The sequence below is a fragment of the Manis javanica genome, chromosome 14 (assembly GCF_040802235.1).
Source record: "Manis javanica isolate MJ-LG chromosome 14, MJ_LKY, whole genome shotgun sequence".
NCBI lineage: Eukaryota > Metazoa > Chordata > Mammalia > Pholidota > Manidae > Manis > Manis javanica.
In genome coordinates this window covers 93,248,386-93,266,664 of record NC_133169.1, presented here as the reverse complement: position 1 = coordinate 93,266,664, position 18,279 = coordinate 93,248,386, and the positions used below count along the sequence as shown (strand labels likewise).

General features: G+C 43.9%; 2 protein-coding genes across 3 annotated transcripts; both read right to left on the bottom strand.

Moving 5' to 3' along the window:
- Nucleotides 1–1,708: 1,708 nt before the first annotated feature.
- SPINK9 (serine peptidase inhibitor Kazal type 9) lies at nt 1,709–5,396 on the bottom strand. Its single transcript, XM_037015870.2, has 4 exons — nt 5,207–5,396; nt 4,712–4,737; nt 2,922–3,049; nt 1,709–1,880 (listed from the first exon to the last, which is right to left on the bottom strand). Exons 1-4 carry the CDS (start codon nt 5,256–5,258, stop codon nt 1,835–1,837), a joined length of 252 nt encoding a protein of 83 aa, XP_036871765.1. The 5' UTR covers nt 5,259–5,396; the 3' UTR covers nt 1,709–1,834.
- On the bottom strand, nt 1,709–10,428 carry SPINK7 (serine peptidase inhibitor Kazal type 7). Of its 2 annotated transcripts, none has more exons than XM_017640730.3 (7): nt 10,284–10,428; nt 9,442–9,467; nt 8,636–8,760; nt 6,525–7,338; nt 5,207–5,806; nt 2,922–3,049; nt 1,709–1,880 (listed from the first exon to the last, which is right to left on the bottom strand). In XM_017640730.3, the coding sequence occupies exons 1-4, from the start codon at nt 10,402–10,404 to the stop codon at nt 7,293–7,295; spliced, it is 318 nt and encodes a 105-aa protein (XP_017496219.3). In that variant the 5' UTR covers nt 10,405–10,428; the 3' UTR covers nt 1,709–1,880; nt 2,922–3,049; nt 5,207–5,806; nt 6,525–7,292. The 2 variants fall into 2 exon arrangements, with proteins under 2 accessions (XP_017496219.3, XP_017496214.3); XM_017640725.3 differs by having other exon boundaries at nt 8,636–8,766; nt 10,284–10,420.
- Between the last annotated feature and the right edge of the window lie 7,851 nt (nt 10,429–18,279).

Below are 18,279 nucleotides of genomic sequence, written 5' to 3'. Positions count from 1 at the left end.
GTTTTAGAAACATCACTCTGAAGGCAGTTGGAAAATGGGTCATGGGGAGTGGATGAGTGGGTAGGAGGGAGGCTTGAAGTAAGGGTGGTTGAAAAACATGAGCTGGCCGACAATTATCTGTGCTAATTTCTCGTGTTGTAATTTCCTGCCGTTCCCTCTGCTTGGAATCATGCTTCTTGTTTATTAATTCCATGGCTACCTCCCCCCACTGCACCCTCATCTCCACCCCATCCCACCTTCCTTAGCCTAACTTCTACCCATCATTTAGATTTCCACTTATAGGTCACCTCCTCAGGAAGGTCTTTTCTGATTACCCCGTCTAAGTCTAACAGAGAGAGAGAGTCTTTATAATAGAGAGAGCGGGGTGGGGATAGAGTGGGAGCAGTAGCCATGAAACTAAGAATATTATATATATTTGATCATATATTATTATACATGATTATATTATTATATATTTTATAATTTATAATTTATATTATATACATTTGACACTTTGCTAATATCATTATTCATATGTGGTCTTAGCTTCATGACTGATTAATTTTTATATTTATTTGCTCATTGACACATTTTTAGCATCTAGCAAACAGTGGCTATTTTATAAATATTTGGCTAAGAGACAATGAAGTATAAGTTAATATTGTCAATTTCTCTAAAGAGGTTTTTTGAGGGGTGCTTTTCAGTGGTCCTAGGAAACAGTAACGAGAACAAAAAGCAAAAGAGAAAACAAGTGAAAATAAAGCACCACAAGCAACCCCACTCTGCTTGGATTCCGTGGAAACCAGCACAGGCATGGCGGACAGTCTTGGTCCTTCACTCACAAGTGGATTTGTAAGACCAGAAGCAGCTCAAAAGGGCTTGACTCTATTTCCTCTTTCTCCCTCTTTGAAGAGAACATGCAGTTAGATTTTCATATGTTAAATATATGTGTAGCATGACTCTACTGTAATCCAATTGAAATGTTGTTTAGTTCTCATTCAATGCTACTGAACATATGTATAATATCAGTTCTCTGCGAGATACAGATTCTCCCATAGAATATAAACTCAGGAGGGCAAGATCAAGTCTATACTATTCATCACTGCATGACCCAAAGCTGAACACAGACACTGACAGAAAGTAGGCATGAAGGTGCCATTTGTGTAGATGCACAAATAGACTGAAAATATCTGCAAGGCGCAGTCTCTGTTCTTTGGAACAGATAAGACGATCTTTGGAACATATAATGTGTTCTTTGGGATATATAACATAATAATGGGATGAGATACATTTCAGATCTTAGACCTGAGGCCAAACTTTGGGGAAAGAAAACCACGGAGGCAGCAGCTCGTTCATGGAAACCCGCACGACTTCTGCAGTCGGATTTCGTCACTCACGTTCCAAGACATGTTCTCTGGTAGAAACAGTCAGAGAACACAAAAGACATCTAGCAGAACAGTATTTCCTGATTCTTGTGTTTTAGTCTCCCTCTTTATCCATTCACATCTCAGGAATATACAAGAACCAGGGTCAGCACAGAGTGTTTTCCCAGCCTGGGCAAGAAGAAGCCATCGGCTTCAAGATCCTTTGATTTTCTTGTTCCCACTTCTGATTTGAATTGGCCCTCTTTCTCCCAGGATGAGGCCCTAAGAAGGTCTATTAAACATCACCCAAAATTGGAACAAATCTAGAAGTCTGAATTACTAAACAGAAAGAGTCAGACATATGCTTATTTTTCTTAGGCCTGCTATATTATTCAAAGAAATCAAGACATAATGGTGACAAGATTAGGCAACCAGCATACTATGTATGGGAGAAGAAACTGTGTCTCATAAATTGGAATCACAAGACAGATTCAGCACTTTCCAAAATGTACAAATTTAAGTTTGTCATCAGTTTTCCTGTGGAGAGAAAATTGCAACAAATGAGAATCACTGCTGATATAGATATTTTATTAGCACCCAAAATTCACTAATAAGCCCCCCAAAATGTGCCCAAGTCTCTCCAGTTGTCGACGTTCTTAAAAGGATTGACTGCGATTTAGGAATATTTTACCAACTAGCACTGATTAAATAATGATAATGCTCAAAGTAGAACATACTCAGTTTATGTCCTTGAAAACATATTTTAACAGATCTTTTTTTTAAAGGAGACACACACTTAGAAGCCTCTTTTTTATAAAAAAATTGTAATTTTTCTAATAAAAAATAACCAGAAAAATATGCCAGATATATTAGTTTTCATTCCTGTATGTTTTGAAACTATTGAAAGGAATTATATGTTTCTATACATTCTAGTGTATCACATATCATTTTATGTTTTTTGAACTGATACTAATAAATCTTTCAGATGATTACTTTGTCACCTTTAAACTACTTTTGGCTATCTGATTTTCTAAATTTAATTTTCATTACAGCTCCAACATACGTGTTGTTGAGAAATCATACTCTGAAATCGAACGAATTATTTAGGCTTTTCAGATATTGCCTCTTTTGTACCTATAATTAGGAAGCTCTAATCCAAACTAAATCTCTGAAGCTGAACAATAAACACAGCTTATTCTAACAGATGTGTACTGGCATGACTAGAAGGGGGGACATTCTATGTCCCTAGAAATAGCTAAGCACGGGCTGCAAGATGACTCTGTGACTTTTTTTGTAGAGGGAGTTTGAACAATAGTTGGCGGAAGTTGGACCAGACGCCCCTCACATTTCCTTCCCACTTACAGGCTGTGGGATTCTTTGATTCACTCTTACTGCCAGAATATGTAGAGATCCACTAAGGGCTGTCAAATCTTATAAATTGTGAGAATTCTATTCATTTGAGTCAACATGAGAAGATTCACATATTGCTTATGCCCTAAACCACTTCTTCTGAGGTGCCTTTGTTTTGACACACAATTACACCTTAAATGTAGAAAAGAAAAACATTTCAATACTTACTTAACTTCACAACAAAAGTAGCAATCATTGCTATAAGTTTTGCCATCAGATCCACAAATTGGTGCATATATGTCATAACAAAATGTCTCTTCTCCTGGCGGTAACTTTTTATACTGACTGCAGTCAACCTGGAAATACATATTAAAAGCCTTCAGTTCCTTCAATCAAATTTTTATTCCCAGGATTTAGGATTTTCCAAGCAAATTTAGAGGGTTCTCAATGCCTTTGTTTCTTATTCCAATTGTCTGTCCTCATCTAACCCTTTCAGAAATAAGTATAAAGATTTTTGATATTAGATATAAAATCACGAGTGACAAACTTCTTTATATTCACAAGTGCAACCATTTCCCTGGAATCAATTTTCTATATGTCCTGCTATTTCTCTCTGTCACTTAAAAAGTTCCATCTGAATGCAAATATGAGATGTATTATAGAAATCATTATTATAATTTAAAGAACTAGTACATCATTAGCAACTTTTACATTAGCAATTAATTGTTGCTAAGAAATAACTTGTTATGCACTTCACCAGCACATCGACAAGTGTATTTTAACATTGTAGTTGAGAAACACCTGTTCTAAATTCCTGGCGCAAAGTCAAGGTGATGAGTTGCTTGTGGGAACAAGTATGCAATTACCAAGAAAGAGTTTTCTGAGTTTTTCATCTCTTAGCAAATTAACTACATTTCCAGCTCTTTCTGTCTCAGAGTTCCAGATATGATATTTTACTAATTGCTGGATAGTCTGAAATATGCTCCAACTTAAACAGAATTCATCCTCCCCTTCAGATGTGTTCCATCAATCAGTTAATTCATTCTTCAGTCACTATATTCCATGTGCCTTCTATAGTTTTGGCATCAAACTGAGTTCTGGAAATACACAGACTGAGAAGCATGAGAGAGGCGAAGGACCCAGGGGCTGGTGGGCTCTCCCGGGAGAACGGAAATCGAGATGCCCCTGCTGAGCATGATCTCACCTCTTCCCTTGGTCTGCCCAAAGCCTGGTGCCAGGATTCACGTACCACCTGCCGTGTGACCAGGAAGCAACCGCAGCTCAATGCTTGCTGCCCCTTTTCTTTCTCACACAACTACTAAGTCACGCAGGATGGCTTGAATGCAGGCCTGTCTGACTTCCAAATTCATAATTCATATTCCTAGTGTGATTTATTTTCCTTAATAGGTAAAACGAAAGACTCAAAGAGGTGAAAGGAGCTGTGCAGACCCCAGGGTCACGCAGCTGAAGAGCAGTAGGACTTGGACTAGAACCCCAGGTGCTTGACAGGTGGTTTTGTTTCTGCTACCACACCTAGCTTTTCTCAAGAACAGTCATCACTTAATATGAGTCGTGAAGGAAAGGTTAAATTACAATCTTCATTCTCTAAGGCAGAGAATAAAGATGTATGTGATCCATTTAGAAATGGCAGGTGCCACGACTGGTCTTGCTGAGCTTTGCTCTGCACCAGACTAGCCTGAACTCCTTTCAAACGCCACGGCCTCAAGACTCACAGGGATCCTCCATGGCAAGAACTTGCGTCCAGGGCCACAGGGTCGGAGGGCTAGAATCAAGCCTAGGACTTTATAACTCAGATGCTAGGTGTCTAACCACTTTGTTCTACTACCTCCATTTTTAAAAGGTCTTCTACAGTTTTTAAAATAAAACAAGTTTTGATAGTTAAAAGAGAAATCTTCAAAGATGTAGAAAATTAATGTATAGCATCAAATATTTCCTTGCTAATACTGGCTTTAAAATTACATGAAATACGGCTTTTATATCAAGATGGATGGACTGACCTGTTGGCGTCTGGCACATTCTACATCTTCAAGAAAAACAAAGACAAGAGAACATTAAATTAAACTCTGGAGGAACCTAATCTTATTAGAAAAACAATTTTTGAGTATGTTTCAGCTCTCAGCTTGTGATAAAAATACTGGACTCTATTCAGAACTGTTTCAGAATAATAAATATCACAGTTTGTAGTTCTTAATACAGATATTTCTTTCTCTTTTTATTTTGAAGTGGAATTGGAGCAGAGCCTAACGGAGGTCCCCATAGATGGTGCCATCAAGCCAATGCAGTCTGGATGACACTTCCCAAAGAGGTCACACAAAGTTTTTATGGATAAGAATTTGGCCTTAGCTGGTCATTTACATTCACTCAGAGATGATATGGTGGAGACAAAAAATGCACCTCAAAAGCGGCCCTCATTATCTGTGTAATGTGTGCATCCCAGAATTCTATGGGCAGAAGACAGGAGCAGGGGGCAGTGGTATGAGGGAGATACTCACCGAAGACGGTTGTAAGTGCCAGAGCAAAAAGCAGGACAAGGGCTGCTTTCATGCTGCTGAGGTGGCCAAGAGCAATCTATGGAGGCTGAGCAGAGACTTTCTGGTGTCTGCCCGACCCAGTTGGACCCTGCTTTATATTGTCAAGAGTTTTTGCATCAGTTGTGAAATAGCTGTCTCCAGAAACAGAATCCTGGGAAGAGGTAAGGAGTGTCTGCTACGAATGGAAATTCTTTTGTTGTGAAAGACAGGTGATTACACATCACAGTTTAATAGATTATTGGCCCCAATAACGCTCTCACGATTTCCTGACGTCTTTATGTACTCACAAACTTGGGTGCTTTCACGTCTACTCTACCTTTTGATATTCATAAAAAGTCTGATAGATAGTTACCATTTTCTTTGTTCTACAGGTGAGGAAGTGAAGTAACAGGGAAGTTAAAATAATTTCCCTGGGTTTACTACATATGCTTTCTTGTGCTTCTTTTTCCAGGAACAGTCTTCAGCATGGCAGCCTCACAGGTTTTGAAATTTTCTCTTATTCCCCTTTTCTTCCTCTTTCTCCAGCACGAAATAAGATATGTTGCCAGTTGAGACTCCAAACTGGGCACAGAGGAGAGCTATTCACACTCAAGGCTTGATTCAACAGATACAAGCAATGATTCACGCTCTTTAGCAGGGGATAGTGTTCCTTATAATTCCAAATTTGGGAAGATGGTACAATGGGTGGAGCTGGTGAGCACACACACCTCGTTTACCTGCCCATCTCTAGCAGAAATGTCTTTATCAAAGGCACTTTGGAGAAGGGCCTCCCTAAGGCCAATAATAAGGGGCTGTGTGACCATCTTAACCAATAATGGACTTAATGGCCTGTCCCTGAAGCTCTGGCCATGAGCCTCAAGTTCCCAATTACAGGCTTACAGTGCAAGAATGAGATGTTCACTTCTGATCAAGTTCTTCATTTCCCACATTTAATACGTTAAGTGCTTGGCCTGCCTTTAGCAAGAATTCTCCTATCCTTGGTATCTCCTGCTAGTAATTTTCCATCTGGCTTAAATCCCCACCTGCTGCATCCATAGTTAGGTCCCATCTCTCCCCACCCCTCTTGCAAACAGAGTACTGCCATAGGGTATTGAAGACTGTACCTTGAAATAACATCTTCCTCGTCATTTTAACAAGTGTCAAGTGATTTTTTAAGAAGCTCATAGAATAAAAATAATAATAGCTTCAAAATAATGAAAAATAATCATCATTATAAGCTTGTGATTTTCAAATAAAATCGTTTAGACATATATACACATGCATACATATAAGCACTTACTTCGAGTCCGGCACACAGAAAGCTCTCGGCGAGAGTCGGTGTGTGATGACATCGGCCATGCTGAGGCAGACGGTGATAGAGTGACCTGGAAAGGACGGACTCAGAGAGCATTTAGTAGCTGACTTAAAAGAGACAAATGACGCATCTTTTCGGCCTTACTGAAAATCATAGATACTGCTTTTGATAGGAAAAGGAACTTTGGGGTGATCAGAGATGGTTGGTAATGACTGGAGCTAAGGAGCATCTTTCCATCTGAAGTGTCCATTGGAGGCCAGGCGCTCTGGTCTGCCAGGGACCCCGCAGAAGTGCAGAAGTGATCCTTTTTTGAATGTGACAATTGCCTCTATCCACATTTTTAAACTTTCATATTTTGGGGTGTGTGTGTGTGTGTGTGTGTGTGTGTACATCTGCACGTGTTTCTTGACAGTCCCTTGGGATTCCTTGTCCGAAACTTTCTCCCGAACAAGATTTGTATGTCCCTTCAGTTTTCTTTTTAAACTGAGATTTTACACGTTGACCTAAGACACAAACAGAAACAGAAGTAAATAAAAACTCTCTGGAGAGACTCTTTTATTCAGGTGCAAAAAGCAGCCAGGAAGTCAGGGAGGCCTGCGTTCGAGGGGGAGCACAGCCTCTTGCAGGGGACACAGGTGGCCCTGGACCTGTGCCGCGCCCCCCACCCCGAGCGCCCGCCGAGCCCGGGGGAGGCAGTCCGAGCCTGCGGCGGTGACGGGGTGCCACGGCTCTGCACCCGCATCCGTGGAGAGGTCAGCACCTTCCTTCGTGAAGTAACTGAACTCGGCCATGGCTCCTCCTGCGGGAAGGCGCAGTTAGCAAGAGCCATTAGCACTGAAGGAAACTTTTACAATGGTAACGCTGACAGGAACCATAGAGATTATGAGGCAGGACCTACTTGTACAGGAAGGGAGTTGAATCCCTGAAAAGAATGACCTTGCCTCAGGCAGTTTCTGACCGAGACAGACACAGACACGGAGTTTCCTTAGCCAGTGTTGCTTCCATCCCACCTGCTGTCTCCACCGATTCCAGAGCTTGGGCTGATCAGTCTCACGGCAACAAAGGAGGGCTTCCGGGAGGAGGTGCCGACCGAGGTGGCCTGCCCCGTAGCTTTCCCTGGGCAGCAGGGCCTCGGCACGTCCCCTGGGGCCCTTGAACACCGCTCGTGTCTGGGCCATGGTCCTTGTGTGTGTGCGTGCATGTCAGAGAATCCTCCCTTTTGTAAAATGAAAGTTTCTGAATAACATAAATGTGTACACATATCCTGAAAGGCTCAGGGCCCACCCTGATAGTTTAACTTGTCGAAATTATCCAAAAGATGAAAACTGCAAGTGATCTAAGGTGACTGACCCAAATCCAGTAGTCTGTGAGAGAGTTAACAATGAGCAAAGTGAACCCGGGGTAAGACAGTAAATGCCAAGATGCCTCTTCTCCACCAAAGCAGCGACTCTGCCTAGTTATGCTGCCTTCAAAGCATGTTGCAGGCCAAGCATTGCATCTCGCGTCCCTCTTTTAGGTAAAAGAAAAAAATCTTTGCAGTGGTCTTACCCCATTTTCCTAAGGCTACAGGTATTTAGAGCTACTATGAAATTCAAGAGGATAAAGGCCCTCCCGCCAGTCTGTCTAAGAATTTAACTGTATGGCCTTTAAGTCTTACATAGGATCACAGTTTTTCAGTGTTTTCTAGGGTGGGGTTCAAGGCACTTTCTTTAAACAAAGTACTTGATAGAACTCCACTACTTAAAATAGTCAAAAGCTGAGCTTGGGGCCAGAGACCGAGTTGATCCCTTCACACCCTTTCGGAACTCCTGACTCGCCTCTGCAGAACCTCTGGGCTCCGGGGACGGAGTGTGTGAGGTCCTGGTCTTACTGGACTCCCTCGGTTTGCAGACAGGAACGGGAGGTCCTGTGAAGAATGAGACCAGCTCATACTGGCAACGCAGGGGCCGGACCCAGGCCGACGGCTCCCTCCGCCAGCCCCTTCTGAGTGGGAATGAGCACAGCCCATGCAGGGCTAAGCAGGTGCGTGGAGAGAGGGGAGGTCCCTGGTGGAGGACGTGGGCCCCAGCACACCGTCCTTCCCACGAGCTACTCACAGGCTCTCAGCACACAGGTGGCACTCGTTTCCGTAGGTGATGTAGTCAGAACCACAGATGGGCTTATAGGTGATGGGGCAGGGGATGGCCGTCACAGGATACTCCTGGTAAACACTGCAGTCCATCTGTGGCTGACACAGAGAATGGCCTGCTTTCTCCTGGCCTCAAGCTGGACTACCCTGGCCTCTGTTGGGTAGGAAGCCAAATACCATCCTGGAAATCCCAGATCAGACATTCTGAGACTGCCAGGGCGACTTATGTTGGTGTCACCACCACACGGCCAAGACCAGTACTACCAGCACCGTTTCCATTATTCTGAGTACACTGGGTTAACAATTCCTGAGCATTTCCATGCCAGGTATTAAATCTTACATTGATTTTCTTAGCTGAGTCTTTATAAAAATTATTAGCCCTACTTCCAAACAGGGAAAACTAAGGTTTAAAAAGAGAGAACTTGTATAATGTAGAAGCTAGTAAGTGTTGGGGTTGGATTTGACTCCGGAGCACCAACCAGGCAACTGCCCCACCTCTTGTCAGCTGTCCTTCCGTGAAGACGTCACCAGCCTCTCCTCTCCTCTCTCCCCTTTAACTCTGGTTTTTGTTTTAAGCTATGCTTGTTTATGTGTGTGTAATATTTCTTCAACTTCCTCTGGAAAACAGAGACGGTTTCTTTATCTGTGTCTGCCTGCCCCCGTTGCCCCCTAAACAGACTGAATTAATAATATGTATACATATTTCATTAAGGATCTGTTGACAATATGACAATCAATAGAAATTAAAATCAAAATGCAATTCAGTAAACTCACTGTTGGTAAAGGCAGACTAGCAGCTTCTGAAAGACAGAGAGTGAGAAAAATATTAAAAAATAAAGCAGTCTTCAAAGCTCATTAATTAATGTAAATTTGGTCCTAGAGATTAAGACTGTGTATTTCTTCTGACATGAATCTCAGCACACACCCCATCCTTCCTCAAAATTCCAGCTGTTTATGGAGGAAGATAAATGACCAGTGGGTTAGATAAGTCCACGTTTCAGGAAAGACGATTGTCCAAATTTCCTCTCTTGACTAACCATGGGACGTTTTCTGGGGCTCATTTTGCCCCTTATAATGGTTCAAAGTCAGAGAGCAACAGGAAGTGCGTGGTCACCACGCCTACGAGCCGGAGCACCGGCTCTGATAGCCTCCCCCTCCTACTGATGTAAGGGGATGTCTGTAAAGTGTTAGAATCTCACTTCATTTAAGTGATTTTTTACCATATTAAGTTTAATTGCTGCCTCCAGCTTTGGATCTGTGTTTATCTGGGTCCTCCTGGACTGATTCGGCGAGACATTCCAGCTTTTCTGCATCTTGGACTGAGGAATAGTATTATTCCTGCCAGTGTCTTTATGAAATGGGAGACTTAGGGAGAAATTAGTTCATTTTTCTTGTTGTTGTTCTATGGATGGAAATAAAAAACCTTCAAAGAGAAGCTACTAGACCCAAATCCCTCAACTCCAGGCGGCACCTAAGATTCTCCCTTACTAGGCCAGCGCTGTTTCTATTATAAACCTGTATACTTTGAATGCACATGACCTGACATTTCTTCTAGATGCTCAGGAAGGGAAAACAAGCTTCACGGCTGCACAGGTCACAATCTACCCTTGACTCACCAGAGCTGCTCCAGAAATGGGTCCCTGTCCAGAGCAGCAGGAGAGGCCCTACGACGTTCATGGCGCAGGCAGCTGTGAGGCGGAGGCTGTGGAGGGCCGTGGCAGCAGCTGGGCCAGACATGCCCCGCGAAACGGGTCATGTTTATACGGCGATGCTGGTTTCACCACCTCCCCTGTGAGGTCACCCGGAGTTACCGTTGGCTCAGAGAAGACCTCAAAGCACAGTGTTACACCCTGGGCGGTGCTGCAGTGCCTGTCATGAAATTGCTACTTCCCATCTGACCAACAGATGGATTATTTGAGGTGAGAAGTATTTTTCTGCCTGCCCCGGAGGTGGGGACTGTTATTTGGAACTCTAGACTTCATAGAGTAGAAGAGAGAAAGTTTAGGCTGCTTGGCCTGCTTATGAAATAAGTGAAAACTTTGTGTCACCAAAGTAGAAGATATTAAACCCACACTAGACAGATTGTACTTATGTTTGTATTTTGTCCCCTGAGAAAAATTCTGCTTTAGTTTTGAAGCAATGAATCTGAGAAGCAAGCTGGGACCTAGTGGAAGGATCGTGATCTGAGAATCCATGATGTCTGGAGAAGGGCACCGACATTCTCCAGCTGTGTGATGGCCTCGGATAAGTCACGTGCACCCAGGCCTGTATCCTTTGGGAGGACCAGCTGTGTTGTGGTGATGCATAGCCCCAAGATTCCTGTTACTTACAATACTGCAAGTTTATTTCCTCTCCAAGCTATACATGTACAGTAGTCGGCTGATGGAGCTGCATTGCCCCCAGTGGGTCGCAGGTGAAAAGAGTCGCCACAATTTGAAATATTATTTATTCACTGTCAATGATGCTGGGGTTCTTGTTTGCGGAGTTGAAGAATGAACTTTGCAAATACCCAAGGTATTTAGAAATAAAGTGAGAGGACAGAGCTCCTGGCTCAGGCCAGGAGGGCACAAGAGAGCCCAGGGTGGTGATGTCTAGGGGATTTATAGGCAATTGAGGATTTTGGGGAATTGAGGCCTTAGGGTGTGGACTTGTACCACCTGCCCCACCCTCAAGGTGGGCTGGGTTGTTGTCTGTTTGCCAGGGCTGTTTACAGTGAAGTCAGGGGTTATGCTGATACCCTTGCGGCACACTCAAACATTCCAGGCCAAGTTGCTCCTGGTCTTTTGACCTTTAACTGATCTCACTGAAGATCAGTTCCTAGTCTGATACACATTCCTAGTCTGATATCTTTACTTAGAGAATTAGTGTGACCTTGACTTTGCATAATGCTGAACACAGAGTTTCAACAGGGATTTTACATTGTGACATTGCTTTGACTGTAAATATCCTGCCTTGCTTTTTCCGGAGGCCCTCACCCCACTCTGACTACACCCTTGGTCCCTGTCTCATCAAGGTGGAATGAAAATGTGTTCTTGAGGAAGTGACACCACTGTCCCTTTTTCCCCTCATCCTGCAGCCTGGCTCAACCGCAGAAGTCACCAAGTAGGCTTTTGTCTTGTTTGTTGGAGACCAGAAGGGGGAGAACTGGAAATAGTTGGTGAACAATACAGAGACCACCACAGAGTTTTACTTTTATCCCCTTTCTAGCCACAATAGAATCCACATAATTGGAGTCATTTCCATGAACATCTGTTCTAAAGAGCAGTGCACGTAACTGTTATTGTGATTGCTATTATTATTGACAGGTCAAGAGTTTCTGCAGACGTAAGACCATAAATGGTGTTGTCCGAGGACAGCTGTCCCAGTGGCTGTTGTTTATTGGGCTTGGGGACATATGCGTGGAAACCTGGGGGAAGGCAGGGCCTCTGCTCCGCCAGCCCTTTGCCTGGCAGGTTCAGTCCTGTACATTCGAATAAACAGCATCTGTAAAAGATAATAAGCTAACAACAAACAACATAGCATGGCTCCCTAAAATTTTGACCTTCACAACTCTTTGGGAAACAGTATAATCCAATAGTTAAGAATAGAATCCAGGCATCGAATCCAGTGAATCTCATTTGGAATCTTGCTTTTAATGATTATTGACTGTGTGACTTTGCATATATAGGCTAAGCTCTGGATATTTTAGTTCTTCATCTATAACATAGAAATAATATTTACCTCACAGAGTAGTTCTGAATATTAAATGAGATTAAAATCTTGTGTGTGCTTGTGTATCCGAATGCCAAGATCATAATTAGAGCTTGAGATATGGTAGCTAATGGCATGGAATGTGATCTTCATGGCAACACATTGAGGAGGAATTTTTATTACCAAATTTTACCAGTGAGTAAATTGAGGCTCAGATACTAATGAGGTTCAGATACTTATCTTCCCAATGCCATACTACCAACTAATGGAGAAGGCTAAATTGAGTTCAGTGATGGAAAAGAGGGAAGTGAATGTCTTTAGAAGTTCACTGTTTGCTATGAAAGTTTGAAGAGAATGAATACTGAGAAAAAGCCATTATGTTTCAAGAAGAGGTATCTTCATGAAATGTGATTTAAGCAAAGAGAAGTGGGAAAGGGGTCAAAGAGTGATTGGGATGAAGTGGAATGATAGGATTATAATTTTTTTTTAGATATTTGAGAGTCAAAGAGAGGAGGTGAATGAATGGGAGAAGCTTAAGCTTCAGCAAGGTGTAGGACAGACTGAACATGTCTGAAAGAAGAAAAAATTTAAGATGTATGACAGAGGGTGGCTAGTTAGAAGAGTACAGAAAGGTAGGAAATAAGATGAAGAGCAAGGGGGAGACACCATTCCCTCTGACACAGGGGACAGAGAAGGGTAGACCAATGTAGAGGCAGATATCTCAAGGGAGGGTAAAGATGAAGGGGATCTCATTGGAAGGGAGGCTCTGGCTGTTAAGTCGTGGTGTTGCCTTTTGCAGTGGAAGGATTGGATTGGCCTGGAAGGATGGAGAAGGCTTGGCACAAACATTTATGGGAGCCTATCAGATAGTCAGAAATGGATATGAAAATTAATGGCCACTAGACAAAATTAGCACTAGATTTTTGCAGGCCCAGTGTTGGCCCCATGCTGAATATTTCTCTCAACATTTGAAAGAATGGAAAAAATGTGACTTTTATGGATAGGGAGTGTGTACATCAAAAACTTCAGGGGGACCATAGAGACTGTGGGGTCTTGGAAGAGTCAAGTGTTCAAGAAAGTTCTGTATGCAGGGTGTGACCGGTTAAAGGCTTAGAGGTCAAGGTTCAGACTATGTGTGGACTTACTAATGGTAGCCGGTGTGGGAAATATGAACAATTGTTTATGGAGGCTATGGTTATTAGGCAAAGTCTCAGGTTAATTTCTCAGGGTGGGGTTGAGAGGATGATTCTCAGGGTGTATGCAAAGATACAGCTGCTGAAGGACGGGTGGAGATAAAGTTCTGTGCATTTTATCTAAAGGTGAGGTCAAGTGCTTGGGTGTGGTTTTGCTTTGTATTTGGACAGCTGTTCCCACAGAGAGGAAATTTTCAAGTTGCACACTGAGCCTCAAATTACGAAGGGTCTTTTGGGAACGGAAGATGAAGCCCTATTTCCCTTCAGCTAACTGACCCAGGAACTCCACGTTGCGGCCCAGATCCAATCTGATTATCCTACCCTCTTTAGTCTTCTAATGGTTGCCTTTCTCTTCCCTGTGGCACCCCAAAGCTACCGGAGAAGAAATTAGGATTCAGTACTGTCAAACTTCACTCTCATTTCCTGTGTGTGTTTTTCTGCCTCGATCTATCCTGCCTTCCCTGGAACGGAAACTACGGCCACAGCGATGCTCTTCGCGAGCCCCGGTTTTCTCCCCTTGCAGCAACGTAAGGAGGAATGACCAACTACCCTTGGCCGAAAATGGGCGCCTTTTGTGTCTTGGCATGCCTCATTTTCCTCCCTCCCTCTCTTTCTTGACATCGTCACCACTGTGAGCAATGCCCTGCTGTGCGCTGGGGCGCACACTGACCTAGAGGCCTGGATATTTGCATTTTGATCTTGTATCTGGAAGGACCTTGTTTTCTGCTTCTCATGGGAACAGGGAGTTAGCACATCAAGGGATTCTATGCTTTGATGGTGTTTAATTTTCTCTGAATCATTGAGGCTAAATAGTTCTGATCATGGAACAAGATGACATAAATAGTAACTATGACAAAAATAGTAACAACTATTTTTACCTGTTGGTTTCCTAGGTGACTTCACACTGTGTGGATTTAGATCACATACACACCCACACACATGCTCCTATTAGGAATCATATCTACTATGCTAGTGCTGAAGGGAACACTATTTCTTTGGGAGGGTGGCTCATGATGCACTTTATTTTATTAAAGGCTTTATTAAATTTTCTGCAATACAGAATTTTTTCAGTCTGATTCAATTTTCCACAAACTGAATTTGCCATAACACATACAAATATAATACATATAACATGTAATATAATAAATAAAACATCATTTTCTAGGACATTTAGCAGCATCTAAAGGGATGGTAGTGTTTTCTTGGACAGTAAGAAGTGAGGATTTACTCCAATTTCCCGTAAAGTCATGATATCCAATATGAAGACTTGTTACCAAGGAAGATCACTCAATTTTTGGTCTGTTTGGACTGCTCAGAAGTTCTGTATCGTATTGAACAGAACCCCATCTCCGTATGGCTCCCACACATTCCTCTACACGGAACTCCTACAGTTCTTTGTAATGGAGCCCAGTGAACCTGCTCTGTCCCCGTGAAGCCCGTCAGACGTACAGAGGCGGTTCTGGGGTGCCCATCAAGGTCATTCTTCCCCAGATGATACAGATCAACTTCTTTACTATTACCTTGACAGGATATAATCCTGTGAATCCCCCTGCCCGGACGCACTGACCCATCACCTAATGACAGTGACGCACAAGCAGTGACCAACTGCACAGTCTCCTTTCTTTCTGCCAGAGAGGGTTCTTCTCCAGAGATAAATAAGACAGACAAGGTCTCTACTTCTCAGAACTTCATTTCTTATAGAGGGAAAAAAAATCAAAACATATGATAAGATGATTTCCAGCTTTATCAGGTATTTAAAAGAAATGATGGTATTGGGGTGGAGAATGCCACAGAAATGGGGCACAAATCACACAGGTGACCAGAGAGGGTTTCTCCGAGCCTGACCAGTGGGGGGAACAGTGCACCGCGAGGAGGAGCCCGTCTGGGGGGCCGGGGCTCAGACTGTGCCCCAGGGACACCGCCACCAGCACACCGAGCCTGCTGAAGCTGCCATTTGTTCCAATTGCAGTATTACACAAAATGGATGGTTTTTCCTTAAAACCAACTTATCATCAGTCACGCTCTAGTGCGGGTCTTCGGGGATTAGGTGAAACGTTTTGTACTGAATTCTGTGTGAGATGGGATTGGAAAACGCTTTCATTTATTTTGCTTGTTTAGATTGCCTTTTCTCCAGCTTCTTATTTTTTATTACAAACCTTTATTCTGGTGATTTCAGTTGGAGTCTGTGTGTAGGAGTTCATGGTCCCACACGTGCATTTGGCGCCTGTTCACCGAGCCCCTGCTGCGGGCCTGGCCCGTTTCTACCGCGTGACCTTGCTCTGCTCATTTCCAGCGCACACTCGGCCGGCCCTCCCGGGCGGCTCATTCCCCCCACCACCCCCCACCGGCCCGGGGTCCCGCCTGCCCTGTCTGCCCTGCCAGCACCGAGCACAGCACCTTGTAGGTCAGGACCTATTCAAAAAACAAACGGTCCTGGGCTTCCCCCATCAATGGTTAAAAGGCTGAGCAACACGCGATTCATCCAGCAATTGGGAGAAAGAATTTGTTTTAACCTCAGTGAATTCAGAAAGAAGCGAAGCTTGCCTTAGTGCAACTTACAGTGACTTAACAATTTTAGGTTGCATTTAAATTTCAATAGGAGGAAAGCGAAATGTTGAACACATTCTCCTCCACTCCCCCCCACCCCCTAAAAAAACAACTCCGAATCATTTTTAGCGCTGGGACTCCCCGATCCCCCTGTGCTCGGCGTGGTGCAGTCGGAAGGCTTTATGGGCCCGTGTCGTTCCTGAGCACTGCCAGGTGGGCGCGCCCTGCACGCGCCGTGTGCAGATGACACGGCCGGGCTAGACGGAAACACAGGCACGGCCTGCTTTACGCTGCTTCGCTTTGGTGAGCTTTGGACATACTGTGTTTTTTACGAATTGAAGGTTTGCAGCAAGTCTGTGTCAAGCAAGTCGATCGGCACCATTTTTCCCATCAGCATCTGCCTGCTTTGCATCTCTGTGTCACATTTTGCTGACGCACAGTATTTCAGACTTTTTACCCATTATTATTGGGTTTGTTATGGTGATCTGTAATCTTTGGTGTTGCTGTTTTAACGGCTTTGGGGCGCCAAGAACCGCGCCCACGTCAGACAGCAAACCTGACCGATACACCGCTCACTGGCTGTGCCCCGTCCCTCTCCCTCTCCCCGGGCCTCCTGCTCCTTGAGACACAACGATATCGAAGTCAGGCCAGTGAATAACCCCCTACAGTGGCCTCCAAGTGTCCAAGTGAAAAGAAGAATCCTCTCCCTCACTTTAAGTCACAGCTGGAAATGCCTCAGCTCAGGGAGGAGGGCGTGTTGAGAGCCAGCGAGGCCCAAAGCCGGGCCTCCTGCACCAGGCAGCCACGCTGCAGTGCCAAGGACACGTTCTCGAAGGAAATGGAAAGTGCTGCTCCAGTGGGCACACGGATGGTAAGAAAACCTTACTGCTGAGATGGAAAACGTCAAGATGCAAGATCAAATCAGCCACGACATTCCCTTAAGCCAAAGTTTAATCCAGAGCAGAGCCATAACCTCAAATTCTGTGAAGGCTGAGAGGTGAGGGAGCCGCAGAACAAATACCTGAAGCGAGCAGAAGGGGGGCTCATGACGTTTAATGAAAGAAACAGTCTGTAATATAAAAGCACAAGAAGAAGTGGCAAGTGCTGATTTAGAAGCTTCAGCAATTTATCCAGCAGATCTAGCTCAAATAATCAATGAAGGTGGCCATGTTAAACAGCAGATTTTCAATGTAGGCGAAATGGTCTATCGGAGGAAGATGCCGTCTCGGACTTTGATGACTGGGGAGGAAAAGTCAGTGCCTGGCCTCAAAACTTTGAAGGACAGGCTGACTCTCTTGTTAGGGTGAATGCAGCCGGTGACTTTAAGTTGAAGCCCGTGGACATATGCCATTCTGAAAATCCTGGGGCCCTTAAGAATTCTGCCAAATGTATTCTGCCTGTGTTCTAGAAATGGAAAAGCAAAGCCTTGGATGACAGCAGGTCTGTTCACAGTGCGGCTTACTGCATCTTTTAAGCCCACCACTGAGGCTTACTGTTCATTAACAGACTGCTGTCAAAATATTGCTGGTCACTGACAGTTCACCTGGTCATCCAAGAGCTGTGATGGAGGCGGACAATGAGGTGAATGCTGTTTTCATGCCTGACAGACACAACGGCCCATTCTGTAGCCCATGGATCAAGGAGTGACTTCAAATTTCAAATCTTATTACTAAGAAATGCATTTTGTAAGGTTGTAGCTGCCATAGATCGTGATTCTCTGATGGACCTGGGCGAAGTGAATTGAAAATGTTGTGGAAAGGATTCACTATTCTAGATGCCACTAAGAACATTTGTGAGTCACAGGAAGAGATAAAAATACAAACATTTAAAGGAATTTGGAGGAAGTTGATTCCAACTGTCATAGTGGACTGAGAGGTTCGTGACCTCGGTGGGGGACACCACTGCAGATAGGGCAGCAGTAGTAGGAGAACTACAATGGGCAGTGGGGCCTGAAGAGGCGGCTGAATGGCTGCGTCTCATCCTAAGACCTGGATGGATGAGGAGCTGCTTCTTGTGGGTGAACAATGGAAGCGGTTTCTTGAGAAAGAATCTACTCCCGGAGAAGGTGCTGTGAAGATGGTCGAAAAGGACTTAGAGTTTTACAGAGACTTCACTGATAAAGCAGAGTTTGAGAGGACTGACTCCAACTTTGAAAGAAGTTCTACAGTGAGTAAAATGCCAT